Source organism: Halichondria panicea, chromosome 1 (genome assembly GCF_963675165.1).
Source record: "Halichondria panicea chromosome 1, odHalPani1.1, whole genome shotgun sequence".
NCBI classification, from domain to species: Eukaryota; Metazoa; Porifera; class Demospongiae; order Suberitida; family Halichondriidae; genus Halichondria; species Halichondria panicea.
Genome location: NC_087377.1, coordinates 2,431,308 through 2,456,011, shown reverse-complemented (window position 1 = coordinate 2,456,011; position 24,704 = coordinate 2,431,308). Strand labels below are relative to the sequence as shown.

The window sequence follows — 24,704 nt, the reverse complement described above, 5'->3', positions numbered from 1 at the left end:
TCAAAGTATGTCCAGCCATGCAGGAATGAATGTTCAGCACTGCTGGAGTTTCTTCTTGCAACCATGCAGGTTTTAAAATTGTCCAAGATTCATTTTGTGGAAGATTCTGTGTTCCTAGATCGACCTAGTCCTCGACATCGTGATGCATGTCAATTCTGCTTCACCGTATAGCACTAGAAGTGGCTCTTTTTGCTGGGGGCATGAGCTGTTTTGCAGCAGTGTAGAAGCGAGCTTTCTTGGCTTGGTTATGAGGCCGAGCGTAGACCAGCAGCTAATACATGTATTCACTGAGTAGTGGGGTGGGGCTGTTTCTTTGCAGCAGTAAGTGGGGCGGGGCTGTTTTGCAGCACCAGAAGTGGGGTGGGGCTGTTTTACAGATTTCAGTTGAAACTCCAACAATTTTGTGTCAAGCCATTCGTCGGTCATGCCAATCTTATATGCTGCAGATACTGGTGTCTAGAAGAGAGAAGAGATGGAGCTGTGTCTAGAGTTGTCTCTGTCTTTTTTGTGCTGTTTATAATTATTGTGTTACTAGGACAGTGTTATGTTGCTATGCCCTCGGGATATAAACTAGTTATAACACGTGCACTCGAGCTGCATGGCATATATTGCACTCAGCCCTCGGGGCTGGCGCCCTCGTGCTTCAGTGCAATATATTCCATACATCCCTCGTGCCCGTGTTATAACTATAACATAAGACACATTTGTTTTATGCTTGCCGTGTGGGTGTGTGTGGGTGTAGGTGTGTGTGTGTGGGTGTAGGTGTGTGTGATACATGTGTTCTCCTCCTCCCTTGTAGGCTGCCTGTTGACCTCTGACCCTGAGCTGCGTCCCAGTATCTGGAAAGTGTGTGAGGTGGTGTCCAGGATCACAGGAACCACCAACCATGTCACTAATGTCTTTGTGAGTACCTTACTATTAGTATACCCTACGGTGGCCCGAGTGCTACTCCTAGTTGGTAGTTGGTGACCTTTAAACTTCGCAACGAACTAATGCCAGGAATTATTCTAGATCTGCAAAACCTGTTTCTCTAAGCCTTCATTGATGGGGGCAAGCCCTACTTAATGTACATTGTATAGCGGACACACGTTTAATAGTGCCGTCTGAGACCAGCAAAGACTATTATCTTCTACGCCAGTTAGCATAATAATTATGTTATAATAATATAGATCTTTGCACTGCCTCAAATCTTTTAACCAAACGGCCTCAATAGAATCTAAGTGCCATACAACATGTTTCTATAATGCCCCTCCCTCCCTCTCTACCGGGAATATAGGTGCATGGGGATTAGACCTCCCTACTTAGATGTGTATATAATTATCGTCTTAGCCTGCCAGCTAGATATCTAGCAATTATTATTGGTGCCAGTATCATAATTTTAACTTACACATAAAAACAGGTTGCAAAGTTTAAAGGTCATGAACTTCCAACTGCCAACTACGCGTTTGAACTATCAACTAGGAGTAGCACTCAGGGCCACCGTAATACCCTGTATATGTATAGTGGTGGGTAGACCAACAGTGGCTGTATTATAGAGGGTGGTCTGCTAACACAGGTCCAAACACATGCTACGGAGACTTTGGGGCCATTAACCTGGCTGTATTATAGAGGGTGGCCTGCTAACACAGGTCCAAACACATGCTATGGAGACTTTGGGGCACATTAACCTGGCTGTATTATAGAGGGTGGTCTGCTAACACAGGTCCAAACACATGCTATGGAGACTTTGGGGCACATTAACCTGGCTGTATTATATAGAGGGTGGTCTGCTAACACAGGTCCAAACACATGCTATGGAGACTTTGGGGCCCATTAACCTGGCTGTATTATAGAGGGTGGCCTGCTAACACAGGTCCAAACACATGCTATGGAGACTTTGGGGCCATTAACCTGGCTGTATTATAGAGGGTGGCCTGCTAACACAGGTCCAAACACATGCTATGGAGACTTTGGGGCACATTAACCTGGCTGTATTATAGAGGGTGGTCTGCTAACACAGGTCCAAACACATGCTATGGAGACTTTGGGGCCCATTAACCTGGCTGTAATATAGAGGGTGGTCTGCTAACACAGGTCCAAACACATGCTATGGAGACTTTGGAGCCCATTAACCTGGCTGTATTATAGAGGGTGGCCTGCTAACACAGGTCCAAGCACATGCTATGGAGACTTTGGGGGCCATTAACCTGGCTGTATTATAGAGGGTGGCCTGCTAACACAGGTCCAAACACATGCTATGGAGACTTGGGCCCATTAACCTGGCTGTATTATAGAGGGTGGCCTGCTAACACAGGTCCAAACACATGCTATGGAGACTTGGGACCATTAACCTGGCTGTATTATAGAGGGTGGTCTGCTAACACAGGTCCAAACACATGCTATGGAGACTTTGGGACCCATTAACCTGGCTGTATAATAGAGGGTGGTCTGCTAACACAGGTCCAAACACATGCTATGGAGACTTTGGGACCCATTAACCTGGCTGTAATATAGAGGGTGGTCTGCTAACACAGGTCCAAACACATGCTATGGAGACTTTGGGGCACATTAACCTGGCTGTATTATAGAGGGTGGTCTGCTAACACAGGTCCAAACACATGCTATGGAGACTTTGGGGCCCATTAACCTGGCTGTATTATAGAGGGTGGCCTGCTAACACAGGTCCAAACACATGCTATGGAGACTTTGGGGCCATTAACCTGGCTGTATTATAGAGGGTGGCCTGCTAACACAGGTCCAAACACATGCTATGGAGACTTTGGGGCACATTAACCTGGCTGTATTATAGAGGGTGGTCTGCTAACACAGGTCCAAACACATGCTATGGAGACTTTGGGGCCCATTAACCTGGCTGTAATATAGAGGGTGGTCTGCTAACACAGGTCCAAACACATGCTATGGAGACTTTGGAGCCCATTAACCTGGCTGTATTATAGAGGGTGGCCTGCTAACACAGGTCCAAGCACATGCTATGGAGACTTTGGGGGCCATTAACCTGGCTGTATTATAGAGGGTGGCCTGCTAACACAGGTCCAAACACATGCTATGGAGACTTGGGCCCATTAACCTGGCTGTATTATAGAGGGTGGCCTGCTAACACAGGTCCAAACACATGCTATGGAGACTTGGGACCATTAACCTGGCTGTATTATAGAGGGTGGTCTGCTAACACAGGTCCAAACACATGCTATGGAGACTTTGGGACCCATTAACCTGGCTGTATAATAGAGGGTGGTCTGCTAACACAGGTCCAAACACATGCTATGGAGACTTTGGGACCCATTAACCTGGCTGTAATATAGAGGGTGGTCTGCTAACACAGGTCCAAACACATGCTATGGAGACTTTGGAGCCCATTAACCTGGCTGTATTATAGAGGGTGGCCTGCTAACACAGGTCCAAGCACATGCTATGGAGACTTTGGGGGCCATTAACCTGGCTGTATTATAGAGGGTGGCCTGCTAACACAGGTCCAAACACATGCTATGGAGACTTGGGCCCATTAACCTGGCTGTATTATAGAGGGTGGCCTGCTAACACAGGTCCAAACACATGCTATGGAGACTTGGGACCATTAACCTGGCTGTATTATAGAGGGTGGTCTGCTAACACAGGTCCAAACACATGCTATGGAGACTTTGGGACCCATTAACCTGGCTGTATAATAGAGGGTGGTCTGCTAACACAGGTCCAAACACATGCTATGGAGACTTTGGGACCCATTAACCTGGCTGTATTATAGAGGGTGGCCTGCTAACATAGGTCCAAACACATGCTATGGAGACTTTGGGACCCATTAACCTGGCTGTATTATAGAGGGTGGCCTGCTAACATAGGTCCAAACACATGCTATGGAGACTTTGGGACCCATTAACCTGGCTGTATTATAGAGGGTGGCCTGCTAACATAGGTCCAAACACATGCTATGGAGACTTTGGGACCCATTAACTTGGCTGTATTATAGAGGGTGGCCTGCTAACACAGGTCCAAACACATGCTATGGAGACTTGGGACCATTAACCTGGCTGTATTATAGAGGGTGGTCTGCTAACACAGGTCCAAACACATGCTATGGAGACTTTGGGACCCATTAACCTGGCTGTATAATAGAGGGTGGTCTGCTAACACAGGTCCAAACACATGCTATGGAGACTTTGGGACCCATTAACCTGGCTGTATTATAGAGGGTGGCCTGCTAACACAGGTCCAAACACATGCTATGGAGACTTTGGGACCCATTAACCTGGCTGTATTATAGAGGGTGGTCTGCTAACACAGGTCCAAACACATGCTATGGAGACTTTGGGACCCATTAACCTGGCTGTATAATAGAGGGTGGTCTGCTAACACAGGTCCAAACACATGCTATGGAGACTTTGGGACCCATTAACCTGGCTGTAATATAGAGGGTGGTCTGCTAACACAGGTCCAAACACATGCTATGGAGACTTTGGAGCCCATTAACCTGGCTGTATTATAGAGGGTGGCCTGCTAACACAGGTCCAAGCACATGCTATGGAGACTTTGGGGGCCATTAACCTGGCTGTATTATAGAGGGTGGCCTGCTAACACAGGTCCAAACACATGCTATGGAGACTTGGGCCCATTAACCTGGCTGTATTATAGAGGGTGGCCTGCTAACACAGGTCCAAACACATGCTATGGAGACTTGGGACCATTAACCTGGCTGTATTATAGAGGGTGGTCTGCTAACACAGGTCCAAACACATGCTATGGAGACTTTGGGACCCATTAACCTGGCTGTATAATAGAGGGTGGTCTGCTAACACAGGTCCAAACACATGCTATGGAGACTTTGGGACCCATTAACCTGGCTGTATTATAGAGGGTGGCCTGCTAACATAGGTCCAAACACATGCTATGGAGACTTTGGGACCCATTAACCTGGCTGTATTATAGAGGGTGGCCTGCTAACATAGGTCCAAACACATGCTATGGAGACTTTGGGACCCATTAACCTGGCTGTATTATAGAGGGTGGCCTGCTAACATAGGTCCAAACACATGCTATGGAGACTTTGGGACCCATTAACCTGGCTGTATTATAGAGGGTGGCCTGCTAACACAGGTCCAAACACATGCTATGGAGACTTGGGACCATTAACCTGGCTGTATTATAGAGGGTGGTCTGCTAACACAGGTCCAAACACATGCTATGGAGACTTTGGGACCCATTAACCTGGCTGTATAATAGAGGGTGGTCTGCTAACACAGGTCCAAACACATGCTATGGAGACTTTGGGACCCATTAACCTGGCTGTATTATAGAGGGTGGCCTGCTAACACAGGTCCAAACACATGCTATGGAGACTTTGGGACCCATTAACCTGGCTGTATAATAGAGGGTGGTCTGCTAACACAGGTCCAAACACATGCTATGGAGACTTTGGGACCCATTAACCTGGCTGTATTATAGAGGGTGGCCTGCTAACATAGGTCCAAACACATGCTATGGAGACTTTGGGACCCATTAACCTGGCTGTATTATAGAGGGTGGCCTGCTAACATAGGTCCAAACACATGCTATGGAGACTTTGGGACCCATTAACCTGGCTGTATTATAGAGGGTGGCCTGCTAACATAGGTCCAAACACATGCTATGGAGACTTTGGGACCCATTAACCTGGCTGTATTATAGAGGGTGGCCTGCTAACACAGGTCCAAACACATGCTATGGAGACTTGGGACCATTAACCTGGCTGTATTATAGAGGGTGGTCTGCTAACACAGGTCCAAACACATGCTATGGAGACTTTGGGACCCATTAACCTGGCTGTATAATAGAGGGTGGTCTGCTAACACAGGTCCAAACACATGCTATGGAGACTTTGGGACCCATTAACCTGGCTGTATTATAGAGGGTGGCCTGCTAACACAGGTCCAAACACATGCTATGGAGACTTTGGGACCCATTAACCTGGCTGTATTATAGAGGGTGGTCTGCTAACACAGGTCCAAACACATGCTATGGAGACTTTGGGACCCATTAACCTGGCTGTATTATAGAGGGTGGCCTGCTAACATAGGTCCAAACACATGCTATGGAGACTTTGGGACCCATTAACCTGGCTGTATTATAGAGGGTGGCCTGCTAACACAGGTCCAAACACATGCTATGGAGACTTGGGACCATTAACCTGGCTGTATTATAGAGGGTGGTCTGCTAACACAGGTCCAAACACATGCTATGGAGACTTTGGGACCCATTAACCTGGCTGTATAATAGAGGGTGGTCTGCTAACACAGGTCCAAACACATGCTATGGAGACTTTGGGACCCATTAACCTGGCTGTATTATAGAGGGTGGCCTGCTAACACAGGTCCAAACACATGCTATGGAGACTTTGGGACCCATTAACCTGGCTGTATTATAGAGGGTGGTCTGCTAACACAGGTCCAAACACATGCTATGGAGACTTTGGGGACCATTAACCTGGCTGTATTATAGAGGGTGGTCTGCTAACACAGGTCCAAACACATGCTATGGAGACTTTGGGGCCCATTAACCTGGCTGTATTATAGAGGGTGGCCTGCTAACACAGGTCCAAACACATGCTATGGAGACTTTGGGACCCATTAACCTGGCTGTATTATAGAGGGTGGTCTGCTAACACAGGTCCAAACACATGCTATGGAGACTTTGGGACCCATTAACCTGGCTGTATTATAGAGGGTGGCCTGCTAACATAGGTCCAAACACATGCTATGGAGACTTTGGGACCCATTAACCTGGCTGTATTATAGAGGGTGGCCTGCTAACACAGGTCCAAACACATGCTATGGAGACTTGGGACCATTAACCTGGCTGTATTATAGAGGGTGGTCTGCTAACACAGGTCCAAACACATGCTATGGAGACTTTGGGACCCATTAACCTGGCTGTATAATAGAGGGTGGTCTGCTAACACAGGTCCAAACACATGCTATGGAGACTTTGGGACCCATTAACCTGGCTGTATTATAGAGGGTGGCCTGCTAACACAGGTCCAAACACATGCTATGGAGACTTTGGGACCCATTAACCTGGCTGTATTATAGAGGGTGGTCTGCTAACACAGGTCCAAACACATGCTATGGAGACTTTGGGGACCATTAACCTGGCTGTATTATAGAGGGTGGTCTGCTAACACAGGTCCAAACACATGCTATGGAGACTTTGGGGCCCATTAACCTGGCTGTATTATAGAGGGTGGCCTGCTAACACAGGTCCAAACACATGCTATGGAGACTTTGGGGACCATTAACCTGGCTGTATTATAGAGGGTGGTCTGCTAACACAGGTCCAAACACATGCTATGGAGACTTTGGGGCCCATTAACCTGGCTGTATTATAGAGGGTGGCCTGCTAATAATTATAGTGACATTCAGTGTAAAAATTGTGTAAGTATTAGTTATTATTGCTTTTTAATAAGTGCTGACATCAGCGTTTTACATTCAAATTGCACAGGAAGCGACTCATCACCGACTGTGCAGATATTTTTCCATATTGCACACCCGGAAGTATTATTGCACACTTGTTATTGCACACTAGGAAGTGATTCTTATTTGGAATAAAACGTTTTCAGCAGTGAGAGAACAAGAAAAACATAGTTTACACACTTATAATCATGCATTGCAATGTTTATCAGTCTCTTTTCTTGTTTTCTGATGCTCTGTATCACTTCTGTGCTCTTTTTGCAGTGAAGCTGAGGGTCAGGAGGTTGTCAGTATTCATATTTAATGCATCAAACAGGCATCAGTGTTGGGAGTGGGTGCTTTGAGCGGAGTATTGCACATGTAGAAGTGTACTGCACCACCATATAAGCCTGTTCAGGCTTGTATAAAGTCGTTTTGGCTTCAAAAACGGTTGTCACACTTTTCTTCAGTTATAGCGGTGCATGTTTCCTCTTCTGATACACTGGAGCCACTGGAGCATGATAGAAAGCAAGCACATGCTGTTTATCCTTCAGAACTATCCATTTTCAAAACGGGTTGCTGGTTGTCAACGTTTTTCTTGTCTGTTCTCTACAAAATCTTTAAGTAGCCTTCTGCAAGCTCTCTTGGTGTTCTAGAGTCTTATTTCTTTGTCTTTCTAGCTGTTTTCTTTCTCTTAAACTAGTCTTCAACTGGGAGTGTTGCTACGCATTCTTCTGGTTGATAAAGCAACCGCATGTTGCGCATGCGCAGATTCAACCTGCATTTTGGTTGCCAAGCAATAAATGCATTATCCCATGGATACTGATGATTATCACTCGTCCGTGCCTAGTAACTGTCACTCGTGCCTTGCAGGCACTCGTGCAGTTACTGGCACAGACTCGTGATAATCTTCAGTATCCATAGGATAATATCATATTATTCACCATAATTTATAATTATCTCCACACAGCGTTCACCTTGTCCGCCAAATACTCTCCCTTCTCCAAAAAATGCTCGTCCTGTTGCTAAGAAACCAACCAACCAATCAAAACCCTCCATAACTGTCACCCTCCCATTAACACTATTGCTACAGCAGTTACCACGACATCCATTTCAACTCAGGGTCAAATTCGTCATGGCAACAACGAGTATTGAACCTGAAGCCGTCCAATCAGAATGCAGGATTCCATTAGAGCGTAGACAGTGGACTGGATGCTTTTGGTTATGTCCCATTCACTCCACAAAGAATAGGATCAGAGACCAACCTGACCACAGTGGTGAGTGTGTGTGTGTGTGTGTGTGTGTGGGTGTGGGTGTGTGAGTGGGCGTTAAATTAATTAAGTGTTTATTTTCTCACTACTTGCCTTAGGCCACACAAATTGCAATTAGCCAGCAGATTGAGGAGATTATTATTATACGTAAATTGAAACACATAACTTCCTCAATAAGCAGATGTTTTAATTTTAGTCAATAATAATTATTATAAAAAACCATACAAATTTTTTTTCTAGTGCTGAGGTCACGTGATATTTGACTTGCCAATTTCCAAGTGCGAGAGCCTGAGAGACTTCAAATTGACTTTGCATGGCCTTATAATTATACAGAATGTTTATTGTGGTGGCCCCTAGGCTGGGCAGAGGCTGACTCTGGGTCCCTTATTAAACCTGGCTGTATTATAGAGGGTGACCACAATACACAACTCTATACTGCTTATTCAACCCCCCATCCCTCACATGTGTTCACTCCCACCCCTCACATGTGTTCACTCTCTCACACACACACTCACCAGGGTGTTATACAGGGCCCGGGGGGGGGGGGGGGGGGGGGATATCCCTCCTCTAAAATTACTACTAGTTGTATAACTGAGTGTCCATAGCTGGCAATTTTACAATAACAGAGTATTGAAACAGTTGACCTTTTTTTAGCAACATTTCCCCCTTCTACTTCAAAATCCTGTATGACACCTTGCTCACACACACACTCCACACCCACACTCCACATCCACACTCCACACCCACACACACACTCCACACACACACCTCACAGACTGGCAGTCCATTTCCTACGGATGACTTTGGTAGCACTCCATTAATTTTGACGGACGTTCCTCTACCCGCCCTCTTATAATACTGCTGACAATGCAAGACGAGATTTGTTTGGAGCACCCCCCTTTGGAGAGGGTTCAAAGGTTACGGCGACAATGACAACTGTAGATCAATTTGGAGCAGTTCCTTTTAGCTGAATTTTAACATTTTATTTTTCCGTCTGTTTAGTATAATTATTTTTTATAAGTGTTGTTTTGTGTGTAGTAGGATCGATCACATGACTGGACTATTGACTGTGTCGGTATAATTATTATAAATGATGTTCAGTGCTTTACGCAATATCTTTGTTGAAAGAGTAATTAAGTTTTTATGGCCGGAAGCTTAAAGACCCTTGAAATACAAAAAGAGGGTGTGGCACTTAATTTGCTTTGTTTACTGTACTGAGGGGAGAATTTGACAGAGTTTGAAAGAAGCTTCAATGGCTGAACAAGATTCAGAGTAAGTGAACAATGATGTAGACTATAATTACTACTCATGGTAGCACCTTGTGATTGCATGGAGGGAGGCTCATTCCATTAGTAGAGTCAGAGCAGGCTATGATCAGAGGTGGAACACTGTAACAGCAAAGTGACAGCTGGATATGTGCATGGTGTCACTTGTATAAACTATATACACATATCAAGTAATTCTCTGTATGACTGACCCCTCAACCATCTATTTTGTACAGTGCTCAAAAGAAGTTAGCCGAGGACTTATGGGAGGCTGTAGACAATAATGACGTCACCAAAGTTAGGTCCCTGTTGGGACAGGGGGCAGACCCCAACCACCAGCTCTACTGGAGTGACGAGTGGGCGGATGAGGAGCCTCCATTACATTGGGCTTGCCTGAGGGGCAACCTTGAGATTGTGAAGACACTTGTTACTCATGGAGCTCATACTGAAGGTGCTGGGTGTATAGTTATACCTTCACGATAATAATTTCTGGTCTATAGCGAAACAATTGTTCACGAATTTGCTATTTTTTTCATACATTCCAAACCCTCCCAAAGCTTTGATACAATGCCCCTCGCTGGTAGGCATCATACATGTATATAATTATACTGTCTTGCCAGAAACTACCTGTTGTAGTGCTTAATTTGAAATGACCGACTGTTGTAAAGTAGCTGAGGTGTACAAACTTCGTATAGTAATTATCTATATCTATGCTAGAACTGTGTCTCATAGTTATGCCTCAAGTATTGTACTGACAGTAAGACAATTGTCTGTTTCTTTGGACCTTTTCCCCAAATTTTTTCAACATTAAAATAGATTTGATCCAAACTGCAGGGCATTTGAATTCCATTGCCAATCTCTGTACTCCTTTATTTATGTTGAGCTATATTATTTTAGCCGGGTCAGATTTTTGATAGTCTCTAGCTCTGTATTTGTTCCCATAGCCTCTCCTACTGTTTGTCTTTCCAGTTGATTAGACACAGTCCTGTTAAATCAGATTCCGTGTAATTATTGTGTGTAATGTTCAGATGTGAGGGATGGTGAGGGACAGTCACCACTGGACAGAGCTATGGAGGATATGTATGGTTATGATCATAAAGGTTGTGTGGATGTTGCCCTCTACCTGATGAGCCGTGGCTGTGGTGGTGATCAGGACAAAGCCAACCTACTGCGTGCAGCATGTTACCATGGTATCCTGGGTGTAGTGAAGGAACTGGTTGAGCAACACGAAGTTGACCCCAAGAGTGAGTAAATGATTTAATGTGCCCTCTTTGAATACCGTATAGCCGGTAATTTTATGGGGTAAAAATTCATGTAGGTCAGCTTGCCCACGAAAATAAAGAAAATATTTTACCCCACGAAAATTATCCGCTATACGGTGTGTGTTCACTACTTCATGGTGTAACACAACCATACCGTATCCATGGTATCAATGGCGTATGAAGAGAAGAGGGCATGCAACTCACTATTAGTCCAACGTGCGAGCAAAAACTGCATTCAATCTATTTATTATCTGCACATGTAGTTTACACAAATTAATCTATTTTTATATATTACATTAATTTCCACCGCCCACTTACAGTTTTTGCCCTCTTCTCTTCATACGCCCTTGATGGTACTTAGTATCATTTGCTTTGATTCTTCCCAGTTGATTAGACACAGTCCTATTCAGTGTATGTAGCTAACCAAGAGTTTACATGCTGGGCTGCATTGAGGGGGGGGCGAGGGGGTAATTCGCACCCCCCTTAGGATCTGGCAGATTCATTTGTACTGCTATTATAATAATTCTGATGACTTTGCCCCTCCTACATTTTTAATTGCCCAAACCCCCCCCCCCCCCTGATCTAAAATCCTGGATGCAGCCCTGGTTTAGAGGCAGGGAGGGTGAATTAACCTTCCCCCCATAGAATAATGACATCATCACCATCAGATATAATTATGACATAATCATCATTATTAATACAACATCAGACGCTTACGCGCGCCCAAACGTTTTCTCAAACACCCTGATAACTATTGTGTTTGACTGTGTGTAATGTACAGATGTGAGGGATGATGAGGGACAGTCACCACTGGACAAAGCTCTGGGAGGTTATAATGATGGTTGTGTGGATGTTGCCCTCTACCTGATGAGCCGTGGCTGTGGTGGTGATGAGGACAAAGCCAGGTTACTGGGTGCAGCATGTTACCGTGGCAACCTGGGTGTAGTGAAGGAACTAGTCGAGCAACACAAAGTTGACCCCAGTGAGTGTGATAATCTATTGTGCTTTTAATGGCCTCTTTTAGTATGTGTTCACTACTTGCTAACTCAACGGGTGCTAAAGCTTTATGGTAATGAAGCTACAAGCTACAGTACTAGCAGACTATTACAGTTACAATTTATATGTACAACATGAAATGACATGCGGAACAGAATGGTAAATATAATCGACTATAAGTGTTTAAAATGGATATCGAAAGTTCAAAGTCCATAATTATTAATGACAAGCTACAGAGCGTAACACAACCAGCAAGTAGTGTCCCTGCATGGTACTTAATTTTGTTGATTAGACTGTGTATAATTATAACTATTAGTGTTTTGATTGTGTGTCTAATAGCGTATGGTGTGTTATGTGCAGGTGTGACGCGTCGTCATGATTGGACCCCTCTCCACTATGCATGCAACTCCCATGGAAACAAAGATGTGGTGCAGTACTTGGTGGAGAAGGCCAACTGTGATATCAGTGAGTACAACACAACCACCATGCAGTGTTATATCTTTGTTTCTACACCCACTCTTGTTCAGGTGTAACTAACGGTGATGGCAAGACTTCTCTTGACATTGCTACACGGGTGGGTCACACAATTGCTGACTACCTCAAGTCTCTACCACAACAATGTAAGCTCACTAGGATCATGAGTACACAGTGTGGTCCAATACAGCTACTCTGTCTATACAGCTGCTGTGACTGGAGACACTGACTCCAGGAGTGTCGAGAATGGACCACCACCAACAGAGAAACAAAAAGGTAACTATTATTTATATCCCATTTGCACGTAATCTTTACCATTTATACTACTGTATAGCGTTGTGTGGTAAAAAATGGAAAACGGTGATTTTCGTGAGCACAAATTTCGTTTAACTGCATTGCATGCGTTACGGTAAGCCACGTTCCCGTGGGGAAGTATTTCGTGTAGGTCAGCTTGCCCACAAAAATAACCAATATTTACCCCACGAAATTACCTGCTATACTGTATTATTCTATTTATTGCTATTAACCTGCACATGTACGTAACTATCTCATTCCTCCTCCAGTGACCTCTGACCCTCTCTCCGGTCAACAGACACCCAATGCTGGCAATGAACAACCAGAAACAACTGGTAGGAGACTCTATTATAGCCTAACAATGATCATTAAATATATGCCTGGTATAGATATCACCTGTTTCCCATCTTATATGTACCGTACATGACATAAATAATTATTGTTAACTGTACCCTCAGATACTCCAAATGGTTCCAAACAACTTCCATCCACTTCAAAGGAAGGCCCTAACCTAACCTCATCAAGTGAGTAATTCATTTAATATCGATCAGTGGTACAATCGTAAATGAAGAGTGTATAATTATGGCTCAGCAAATTCTTATGTACTGTCGCCATTGTTAGACTTGCCGTTCTCGTTCTTCTCTTATCAATATAATTGTTACGTTATACACTATACTTATGTATAGTCATGTTACTATGAACTCTGACCCTGAGATTGACCGTACTTTAGTTGATGATGTCAGTTTATAAACTATTGCTGCATTCGTGCTTATTACCGTATAGCGGGTAATTTTCGTAGAGTAAAAATTCGTTATTTTTCTTGGCAAGCTGACATCCACGGAATTTTAACGTAGGTGTAGGTATGAAGGCAACGAGACTAAACGGAATTTTGACTCACGAAAATCACTGTTTTCAAGTGAAACGAATTTTTTACCCCACGAAAATTACCCGCTATACGGTAATGGCAATTTTAAATTAGCTTTTATATGCGTTGCTATAGTTACGAATGGCCAACACGAGGGTTAGGTATAACTATTATATGTTTCGTTCTAACTGCTGTCCAATCAGATTGCAATGTTTAACCGAATAGCCGCAGTTATGATTTCATACGTAGTACCGCCCACCGCGGAACCAAAATCTAAATTACTTTCATTATCAGCTCCTAGCAAAGAAAGATGCGTAGCTAAGAAGCAGTAGCAGTTTTCTGCAGGCAACTTTGTTGCAAACTAGTCTAGAAATGCTACTCTGCCAGGATCTCTAAGTTTCGAACGGAGGAGTATACCAGCCAAGGCCCCAGCGAAGGATAATTTCACAAGTAAGCTCATGTGTGTGTATAGCGATCATCATTTTCCTAGTTCAGCCTTTATAAGCCTTTTGAGCTGATTTAATATGCTTGTCCACCTACCTAGATAGCCTCTGAGTGTGTGAAATATACTGGAAGAGTAGCTTCCGTGAGTTTAGAGCCTGTTTTTAGAGTGTAGTCTACAACGTTTGATATTCAAATTATTTTCTCTTTTTCAGCATTCGCCTCTAGCAAAGAAAGATGCATAACTTGGAAACAGTGACAGTTTTCTTTATTCAACTTCTTGAGAAGTAGTCTACAGTAGTTACTGTGTCAGGATGTCCTGGTTTCCAACGAAACAGTCAACCAGCCAAGGGCCAGAGCAGGGGATCACTTCAGAGGTAAGCTTTGTGTGCGTATATAGCAAGCATTACTGGTAGCTAGTATAAGCCTTCATAAGCCTCTGAGCTGATTTAATATGCTTATGCACTTGCCTAGATAGCTTATGAGTGTGTAAAGTATACTTGTGTAGAAGCTGAGTTAGTTTAGAGCCTGTTTTTAGAGGTAGTGTACAGTGTTTGATATTCAATTTATTTGTTTCAGTGTGGCAAAGAAAGGTGCACCCCTTAGTAACAGTAACAGTTCTCTTCAAGCTACCTTGTAGTTCTATCTGAAGAGTCGAAGAGTCAACCAGCCAAGGAGGACAGAGCGAGAGATTACTTTAGAGGTAAGCTTTGTGTGCGTATGATTATTAGCTACAGTAGCTAATAATACTATACGCTTACCTACGTAGCTTGTGAAGTATACTGGCTCCAGCAGTGTGTTGAAGTCCGAGTTTAAAATACAGAAGCCTATATATGTACGCTCAGCAGTGTTGCAATGTAAAGGGGTTATCATTGATTTGCTTAGCTATCTGTTGGTCTCATCCACAATGTATTCTGTTATCAGCTGTGAAGAATGCTGGAGACCGGAAAGTTTGGGCCAACAGATTGGTTGAGATGGTGGGAGTCCATAGGCAGGCCAGGAGTGGAACTGCTTACAGTAAGTGGTGTGTGTGTGTGTGTGTGTGTGTGTGTGTGCGTGTGTGTGTGCGTGCGTGCGTGCGTGCGTGCGTGCGTGTGCACTTGTGTGTGTATCTTTATGTGCACGTGCGTGTGTGTGTCTGTATATGTGTTCCCACGCGAGTGTATGTGTGTGTGTGTGTCTGTATGTGTGCCCGCGCGGGTGTACGTGTGTGTGTGGCTACACGTGCACACGCGCGCGAGTGTATGTGTGTGTGTGTGTCTGTATGTGTGCCCGCGCGGGTGTACGTGTGTGTGTGGCTACACGTGCACACGCGCGCGCTTGTGTGTGTGTGTGTGTGTGTATTCACTATTGGTGCCCACGTGTGTGTGTGCGTGTGTGTGCGTGTGTGTGTGTGTGTGTGTGTGTGTGTGTGTGTGCGTGTGTGTGTGTGTGTGTGTGTGTGTGCGTGTGCCCGCCCGTGCTGTGTGTGCCTGTGGCATGATACTTTACACTGTGCTAACAATTTACATTATCAGTGCTGCTAAAAGTTAATTCTTATGCCTAGGCTTGTGTGAAGTTTCTGCTTGCTTCCAAGGTTACAATTCAATTAGGCTCACTACTCATTAGGCTCATGTACACATGTACAGAGGTTGATTGCATAATAATGTTCTGACCTTTTCAGGTGAAAGAAAAGGCTTGTTGGGTTTATGAGTGTACTGTTTACTTGTGTAAGGACATTTTCTTCCCAACATAATAGGCTTGTTGGTTGTGTTATGCTCCCCACCTAGGATTAGGTCATAATTTGTCATTAGTTGGCTTGTGTGATTAGTTGGCTTCTGTGTTTGCTTGTGTGTTTGCCTGTGATATGCATTGTAATTCTGTGCCCAAAGTTGAATCTTTTTATGAACTCCCAGTTTGTTGTAGGATCACAATTGCTTATATGTGCCTATGAGTGCCATTGCATGTAAGTTTGCTTGTGGGGGCCTATACATAATTATGTCTAAGGTTGCATGATTCATAATTTTTTGTCACCCTTGTATGAGATGTACTGTATGGCCATTCTCAGTATACTTCTTTAGGTTTGTTGGCTTGTGAGTTAGTGCTGTGTTACATGTATCTACCCAATTTTTAGTGTGCTGTCTGTTATAGCAATTCAATTATAATTATGTGGCTGAATGTTATTATTCAATTTAGTGTGTGTATTGATTGCATGATAATCTTTTGATCTTTTAGGCACCACCCTAAACAAAGGTTACATTTAAAATTCAATTCTTTATGGCTGGCTTGTTGGCTGGTGTTTGTCAGGTTCTGTGCTACTTGTGTGTAAGAACCATTGATTCTAGAGGTGATCTGCTTGGTTGGTAATACTCTTTCTTCCTCATGCAGGTCTGTGAAACAATCATCACTGCTACCTGCCATGGTACCACCACCATATTATGGGTCTGAGAAGTCCCACTCACTATCACTACTATCCAGGATACCTCATCCCCTATGTACAGAGGCCTAGAATTAATTGTAATTGTATTTATTAACCCGAGGCGCGTGGGCGGCCACGGGTTATAGTAGTCGTTTGGTTTGTTTGTTTGTTTGTTTGTTTGTTTGTTTGTGACAGGTGAATCTACTCACCTGGATGCCACAGCACTGCGTTTACAGCATGGATAGCCTTCATACAACAAGTTATTAATTTTAATAGTGGCAGAATTTCATGTTAAACCTTCGTTGTCAAATAAAAACGAGCAAAAGCTAAGAAGCTTGTGACTGGGTCTGCTTACCTGGATGCTCTAGCACTGCGTTTACAGCATGGGTAGCCTCCACACAACAAGTCAGTACTTCTAATAGTGGCAGCTTTCGGTGTTAAAGCTTCGTTGTCTAATAAAAGCGAGCAAAATGTAGCTTGAACAGAACTTGCACATGCGTTACTTATAACTGAAGTGATCCTGTACCCGGTCCAGAAACAATGGAACAGGGTCACTAAAGTAGAAAGCTGTATATACCAGGAAGAATGGAACAGGGTCACCAAAAGTAGAAAGCTTGCTTTAGCTGACTGGGATCCATGCAGGACCTGGAGCCATACTTCTCTGAGACTCCAGGCTTCTTTGCTGTGATCCTAATCCACAGTGCATATATCTATAGTACTACTACCTGTTCTCAAATGTTTCAGCATGCCTCCAGTCTGGTTTAGTTTTATTGCTCCTGAGTTGCTGTGCAAGTCATGCATGATGATAACAACATCACTATATGCAGTCTTCTGGTTTCTTTATAATCATGTCACCAGCCGAGGGTTTGCACTTTAGTGCTCTAGTTATAATGTATGTTCACTTTTGAGATTGATATTGAATTTATATAAATACAAATTTCACATGAAATTTTAAGCGAATTTTTGATTGCTAACCTATGGTGATCCGACTCGGTATGGCTTCTGTTGACCTTTGAGAGAAGCCTTGCAAAGATGTGGAGCTCAGGAAGGTTGTAGCTTACCACAAATTAAATGAAAGTAGAGTAATGTGCGGTTGACGAAAATTTGCGTCAACCGCGGTTACCAGCTTATTCCTGATGCAAATTTGCGTCAACCGCGGGGAATCGGTTAAGTGATTATTGTATACATAAAAAACGCTGTCTTTATAGGTACATGTATAACGTGCTTTAAGTGTCAATCAGTAGATCACTGTCGTGTATTGTATGGTATCACCTGATCCTCTGTTTATGTGCTGGTTATGTACATGTATATTCATTGTCTGATTGCGTTGGAATAGTTCTGTGGTCAATTATGATGATTGGAATGTGTAATATTACGTATGTGTGCATATTTAATAGGTTATTGTAGGGGAGGAGATGATCGCTTCAACATGATATAGACAGATGACTTCTTTCTTAAACTTTGACTTTTTGTTATTATGAAAATGAAAATGAAATTGAAAGTGATTGTAACTGCATGTGAGAAATGTAATGTATAAGTATACATTATTTTATAGATATCAGTGGTTATACTTCTGCGCAGGCATACTGTGTTTCATTCTATTCCTATTATTCCAGAATCAAAGGCCCTCAATGATGAATCATCGAAGTCTGAGCAAGCTCTTAATGAAGCCATGAAGGCTGGATTTGTCCGTGTGAACATTACTAATCTACTGTTTTTCGGAATGGCAGGCACTGGTAAAACCTCCACTAAGCATCTCCTTCTGGGACTGCCTCCTCCTCAAGATCGAAATAGCACTCCATTAGCTAGCACAGCAGAGAGGATATGTGTTCGACAAATTCGTGACGCTACAAAGCTGAAAATGGAAACTCGAGAAGATCCCTCTAGAACATGGAAACCAGTAACTAGTGATGACCTACAACGCATTGTTGCTGATGCTATTAAATCTCATGTAACCAGCTCAGATCCTAACTCTAAAGCATCTGCTATCCCACAAGAACTCAGCATTGCTCTGAAGCAACTTGAACCTAGCAATGAATCAAGTACGCCAGTTGATGCAACTCCTTCGACTTCAAGAGCAACTAAACCATCAGTAGCTGGAGCAAAAAAGAAGCGTCCTAAACAAAAAAGGAAAACAAGTAAATATCTTAACACTGTTTCAAATGTAATGGCAAATATTCAGCAGTTTTCTGATGCTGATCATACTACTGTTCAAGAAAAGTTTGGATCTAATTGGATCTACATAATCGATAGCGGTGGTCAACCTCATTTTCATAATCTACTGCCACTCTTCATGCCCAAGATTTCAGTAGCTTTGTACATTCTTCGTCTGTCTGACTGCCTAGACGATCATCCACTGGTTGAATACTACAAGGACAAAAAGCCAGTTGGCGAAAGTTTCAAGTCACATCTCTCAGTTCTGGATAACTTCAAGTATCTCGTGCAGTCAATTCAATCTCACAGTGAAAACTGCAAGCTGGTATGTATTGGTACTCACAAAGACCATCAATCTGAATGCAAGGAAAAAGTATCCGACAAGAATAGAACTTTGTTAAACTTTGCTGTGAATGACGAGTCGACTTTTTTTTTCAACTTGAGGAAAAAAGATGTCATATTTCCTGTTGATTGCAAGCACTGTGATTCTGCCAGTAAAGAAGTGGCAAAGACAATTCGTGAATATGTTCACAAAGAGCTAAATAACATTGAAATCCTGGTCCCTTTTTGGTGGTTTGTTTTGGAAATTATTGTCGAAAAAGTTTCAAACGATCAAAGCAGAAAAGTTTTGAGCAAAACCGAATGTGTAGAAATTGCAAAAACGTTACATAATTTTCATGAAGATGCACTTTTTGAAGCTTTGAAATTCTTCCATGAGCATCACATCTTTCACTACTATCCTGCCATTCTACCAAATGTGGTATTCTGTGATACTCAAGTGCTTCTCGATAAAGTAACAGAGCTTGTCGAGTATGCTGCATATCTGCGAGGAAGTAACACTCCAATACACGGGTCAGGAAAATGGTTCAAGTTTACTGATAAAGGAATTATTACGATTGAACTTTTATCTGATAAGAATTTCGAAAAACATTATGTCGATGGACTCTTTGAACCCACTCATCTCATTGAAATATTTAAGCACTTGCTGATAGCCACCCCATTTGATTTATTCTCAGGAGGGAAAGATAAGCGTTTCTATATGCCATCACTTCTATCCTTGCTCCCACCAACTCAAGTCAATGACAAACGAGCTGATTTGCTTAAGTCTGGTTTGATCCCACTCGTTTTACAATTTGAAAAGAACTGGCAGTGCTGTGGAGTGTTTTGCTGTCTCCAAGTGTACTTGATTAAAGAATGTAAATGGGAAATTGAAATGGAGGATCACCAGCCGAGTAGAAACTTTGTACAATTGATCCACCGAGAGGAAGATTGTTTTATCACGCTAATTGACGGATTTTCATTCCTCGAAATTCATTCCAGTAGTAAGCAAAAAGAAATGCTGTCTTTGATATATGAAAACGTTCTCTCTGGTCTACGATCTGCTTACCAAGCCCTGAAATACACGTATGAGGATCCTGAAGTTGCATTTTTATGTCCCCATGAATTCCCCTCCACTGAAGCAAGTGCAAGTCCCCAAGTGCCCCACCACCCAGCTCGTGTTCTGGGTAAAGGCACTTCTATGAGGTGTACTCAACGCAACAGGATGACGTATAAGTTAGGAAAAGGTCACAAAGATTGGCTCTCTGCTTGTAAACTGGAAGGTGAGGTCATACATTTTTATAGATGAACAGTATGTGTGTATAGGTCTGCAATGCAATCATGCTCTAGTGTCACAACATGTTCGTTTTTCATTATACCGTATAGCGGGTAAGTTTCGTGGGGGTAAAAAATTCGTTCAACTCGAGAAATTGTGGTTTTCGTGAGTAAAAATTTCGTTTAGTCTCGTGGCTGCACGGCATTCCTATATTCAGATAAGCCACGCCTACGTTAAAATTTCGTGGAGGTCAGCTTGCCCACGAAAATAACGAATATTTTACCCCACGAAAATTACCCGCTATACTGTAGCTAATTATTGGTACAAGATAATTTAATAACATTGACTGTATCTATTTTCTGCTACAGATCTTCTAGCCTCAAGCCAGCGCAAAAGATCATTGCCATCAGATGTAGAAGTTGAAACTCCGTCAAAGCGTTCTAAGAATGATGTCACTGACAGTGTGCAAGGTATCAATGATAATAATTATCTATTATAATTATGCAGTTCAGAAATAACATTCAGTAAAACATGTGTTTATATCTAATTGTGTGTCTAGACAGTTTTACATATAATTATAATGTACTTCTAGATGTAGGTATAATTATAATTTAATTTATTCTGTGTGCCCATGCATGCAATAGACAATTAAGGGACTTAACTAACCACAACAATAATTATTTGCAATTGCTTTCTTTTTCTGCAATAACAGACAAAAATTACCGTTTTCGATTTGTCAATGAATGCCATGGATTTTTACCTCACGAATATTACCCACTATCTATCTTACTTCCAATAAACAAAGTTCTATCAGATCGTAATTCCATGTATCATAATCGGATTGCTATACTTCAGTCTGGAAAATACATGATCTTGATTCCTACAGGCCCCATTTCCCCCCTCTCAAAATCCTGTATGACAGACACCCTTCCCATGCAATAGACAATTAAGGGACTTAACTAACCACAACAATAATTATTTGCAATTGCTTTCTTGAGTTATTATCTTTACATGTGTGTACATGCAGGATCATCATCAGAGAAGGATACTAGCAATGGAGGAAGTACACACCAGCCGATTGTTTTGACTGGAGATGATATTCAAGCAATTCGCGAGAGTCTCAAGAATGCAAGCAAAGATTGGTTTGATTTAGGATTGGCTTTCGGAGTGAAGATTAACGTTTTGGAAAACATTGAAGATGATTACCGTCATAACGATCGCCGCCTAATGAAGGTGGTAGCCAAGCGTCTTGAAGTCACTGATCCAGAACATCCGATGACATGGCCTTACATATGTGAATGTCTAAGGAGGCCTACTGTTGCACGTAACGATGTAGCCGAGGAAATTGAAGACAAGTATGTGAGGACAGCAACTGCAGTTGCTCATAGTGCCACCAATTGATCATGATAACCTGACAAGGTACGTTTGTACTAATGTATTATTATGATCTATTATATAAGTAATTACTGATCCAATAATGTTTTATTGCATAGCTTGATTTGTGCTGTACTCATGTTTTCATACAGGTATGGAATTCACTTGAATTAAGGGGACGAATAAACATTGCAAGTAAAGAACTGACTCTGAAACTGACTCTGTATTATTATACTGACACAATGTCGTCTATATACCCTTTAATTATAAAATAATGTGACATGAATTATTTTATTTGAGTTCAAGCTGTCTTCCATTGTTCCTGGTAAGGGATCACTTCAGTTGCAGCTTCTTATAGAAGTATTTATAAATGAGGTGTTTGTTTGATGATCCTTACCCACTAGCCAATGGATCAATACTGAAAGTACTTGCACTAGCGCTACTCGCAAGCACGGCACTGCTATTACTAACTGTCTACCTCAACAACACAAGTCTCTCCTGTCATAAAAAGCTACCACAAGTACAGCATCCTGTACAGAAAGGTGTGTGGATCTACCAGCCATTATATTCTGCACCTAGTGTCAATCATCTCTATAAAATAATGTCTTATTTATTTTCCTTGTACCGTTATCGGTGGTCAGGTATCCAGCGCTGAACAGAATATTGACCAGCGACTACTAACACTCAGTCTAGAACCAGACATTGAGCTCAGTCAAGGGAAAGGTAATTTAATGAAATAATTATACGAGGCATTACTATTTCAGAAGCTATCTTTGATTGGCAATTGAGATTGTCCGATTACAATTCTAAAGAATGCATTTTGTAGCTCTTTGAAAGGCCTATCAAATGGTGTGTTTAGATTAGCGATTGCTTTAATTTATAATGTCAGCAATTTCCCCCGGCCCTCTCCCGTAGGTTGGTTGCAGGAATATGAAGCGTCTCATGCTGTACATGAGTGACAGTCTACCAATGTACACTCTGGACTGGCCCTGGGTAGACTACAACAAGTAAGCTATCATAGGATATAATTATTAGCTGCAGCATTGGAAGATGTAGTTATATGTCATGCACAACAACATTTTAATATTAAATTTCCTGACAAATTTGCTTTTGATAGCCTAACGTGCGACTCTTGATGGTTATTTATGTCCAGAGGTGGTTAGTACCAACCACCACCACCGACCAGTGTGGGCACATCCCTGTACATGTACTTGAACACTTACTACACACCCCTCACCCATCCACTCCACCCACACACACACCCACACACACCCTCACACTTCCCACAGGTTGCTAGTACGTTCCACATTTTGTGTGCAGTGTACAAAGCTGTAGTGGCCAGAGAACCAGCAAATGAAAATTAGAAGCGTCTACTCTGAAATAATGTTCTCTCTCTCTCCTTCAACGAACGTAAGCAGTGATGGTGTATGACATCATAATTATGACATCTTTGTGTACAGATCAGCGAATCTTTCAAGAAATTGGGAATTAAAGACACTTCACAAAATATTCTCCTAGTGGCACTGCATTCAAATGAGGCTGATGCAAAGGTATCGTGCATTTAGTGCATTCAGTAGCTAAAATCTAATGTGATTTCTTATCATACCACTACCTCTACTAGCCACTACCCACATCATCTGAAAAGCCTCTCTCTAAGCGTTAATTCACATTCTTGGAGCCGTTCAGAGATTCTTTTTTCCCCACTCCCTTTCTTCCACTATTATGCATTTCTTTGATCACTACAACCTGTAACCATTCATTATTTTCTCACTCAGGCGTCTGATTTATTGGGCATGATTGAGGGTGACCTAACACCATTGCAAGGCATCCACTCGTGTAATAATACACAGAGTATAATCAAGGTAACCATCTCAAAGCACAATATTTTGTATCCTTTTATCAAAGAGCTTTTACCGTGGCAGTTTCTAATACGATTTAAGTAATAACACACGGCCTGAAAGTACATGTACACTTTTTTACTAGAACTTCTGTCTTACATAAGCATCAAATACAATTAACGCTAGTAACGCGAACATACTGTACAGGGCTGCATTGAGGGGGGGGGCTGGCCCCCCTGGGTACAATTTCGACCCCCCCCCCCTAGGATCTGTCAGATTCATTAATAGGCATATAATTCTGATAACTTCGCCCCACCTACATTTTTCATTTCCCCAATTCGTCCCCCCTGATCCAAAATCCTGGATGCAGCCTGATACAGTGAACACATATTTTATATGCAGCCCTGATACAGTACATATTGTACACCCACACACAAACACACCCACACACACACACCCACCCACTCACACACACAGGAGTACAAGAATTTTCTATCCACTTCTCTAGATCTAATGGAACTCTATAAACTCGCATATAGACGCCTTTTGAGTGGGCTAATAATAATCATGTCTCTATAATCAAGGCATATAACTTTTTCAGTGCAGTTGACAAACAATGAACGATTATATGGAATGGGCCTTGAATGAACTTGTTTTGCGACGGCATGTACTTGTATTTGCACAATTTTATATATGTTGTGTGACGTTGACTCTTGTAGGCCTATGCTACCTATAGCTATGCTAATATTTATGATTATAGCAAGAATCACAATACGTACATGTGTACATGTGCACGATTGTTTCTCTTATAAGTTATTAGCAATTGCAAAGCAATGAATTGTTGAAAAAAAAACTGTTTACTAATGAAAGACAAGTAGGACTGCTGCCTAATGAAAGACAGTAAGAAGTAGGACCCACCTACAGTGCACTAGATTTTAATAATTATAGTACTTGAAGTACTATAATCAAGTAACTGCAGGGGGCCGTAGCAGGTTAGTCAGGTTCAATAAAAAAAAAACTACTGGCCAGTAGCAACTAAGGAACCACTGTAGTAGCCGGGGCT

The 24,704-nt window shown here is 42.5% G+C and overlaps 1 protein-coding gene across 1 annotated transcript; it reads left to right on the top strand.

Moving 5' to 3' along the window:
* Window positions 1–836: 836 nt before the first annotated feature.
* Window positions 837–22,108, top strand: LOC135352338 (uncharacterized). Its single transcript, XM_064551531.1, has 15 exons — window positions 837–903; window positions 8,386–8,692; window positions 9,462–9,958; window positions 10,188–10,402; window positions 10,980–11,195; window positions 11,995–12,195; window positions 12,570–12,674; window positions 12,737–12,829; window positions 12,891–12,959; window positions 13,247–13,312; window positions 13,436–13,501; window positions 18,298–20,436; window positions 20,798–20,899; window positions 21,457–21,848; window positions 21,956–22,108. Exons 3-14 carry the CDS (start codon window positions 9,939–9,941, stop codon window positions 21,828–21,830), a joined length of 3,666 nt encoding a protein of 1,221 aa, XP_064407601.1. The 5' UTR covers window positions 837–903; window positions 8,386–8,692; window positions 9,462–9,938; the 3' UTR covers window positions 21,831–21,848; window positions 21,956–22,108.
* Window positions 22,109–24,704: the final 2,596 nt, after the last annotated feature.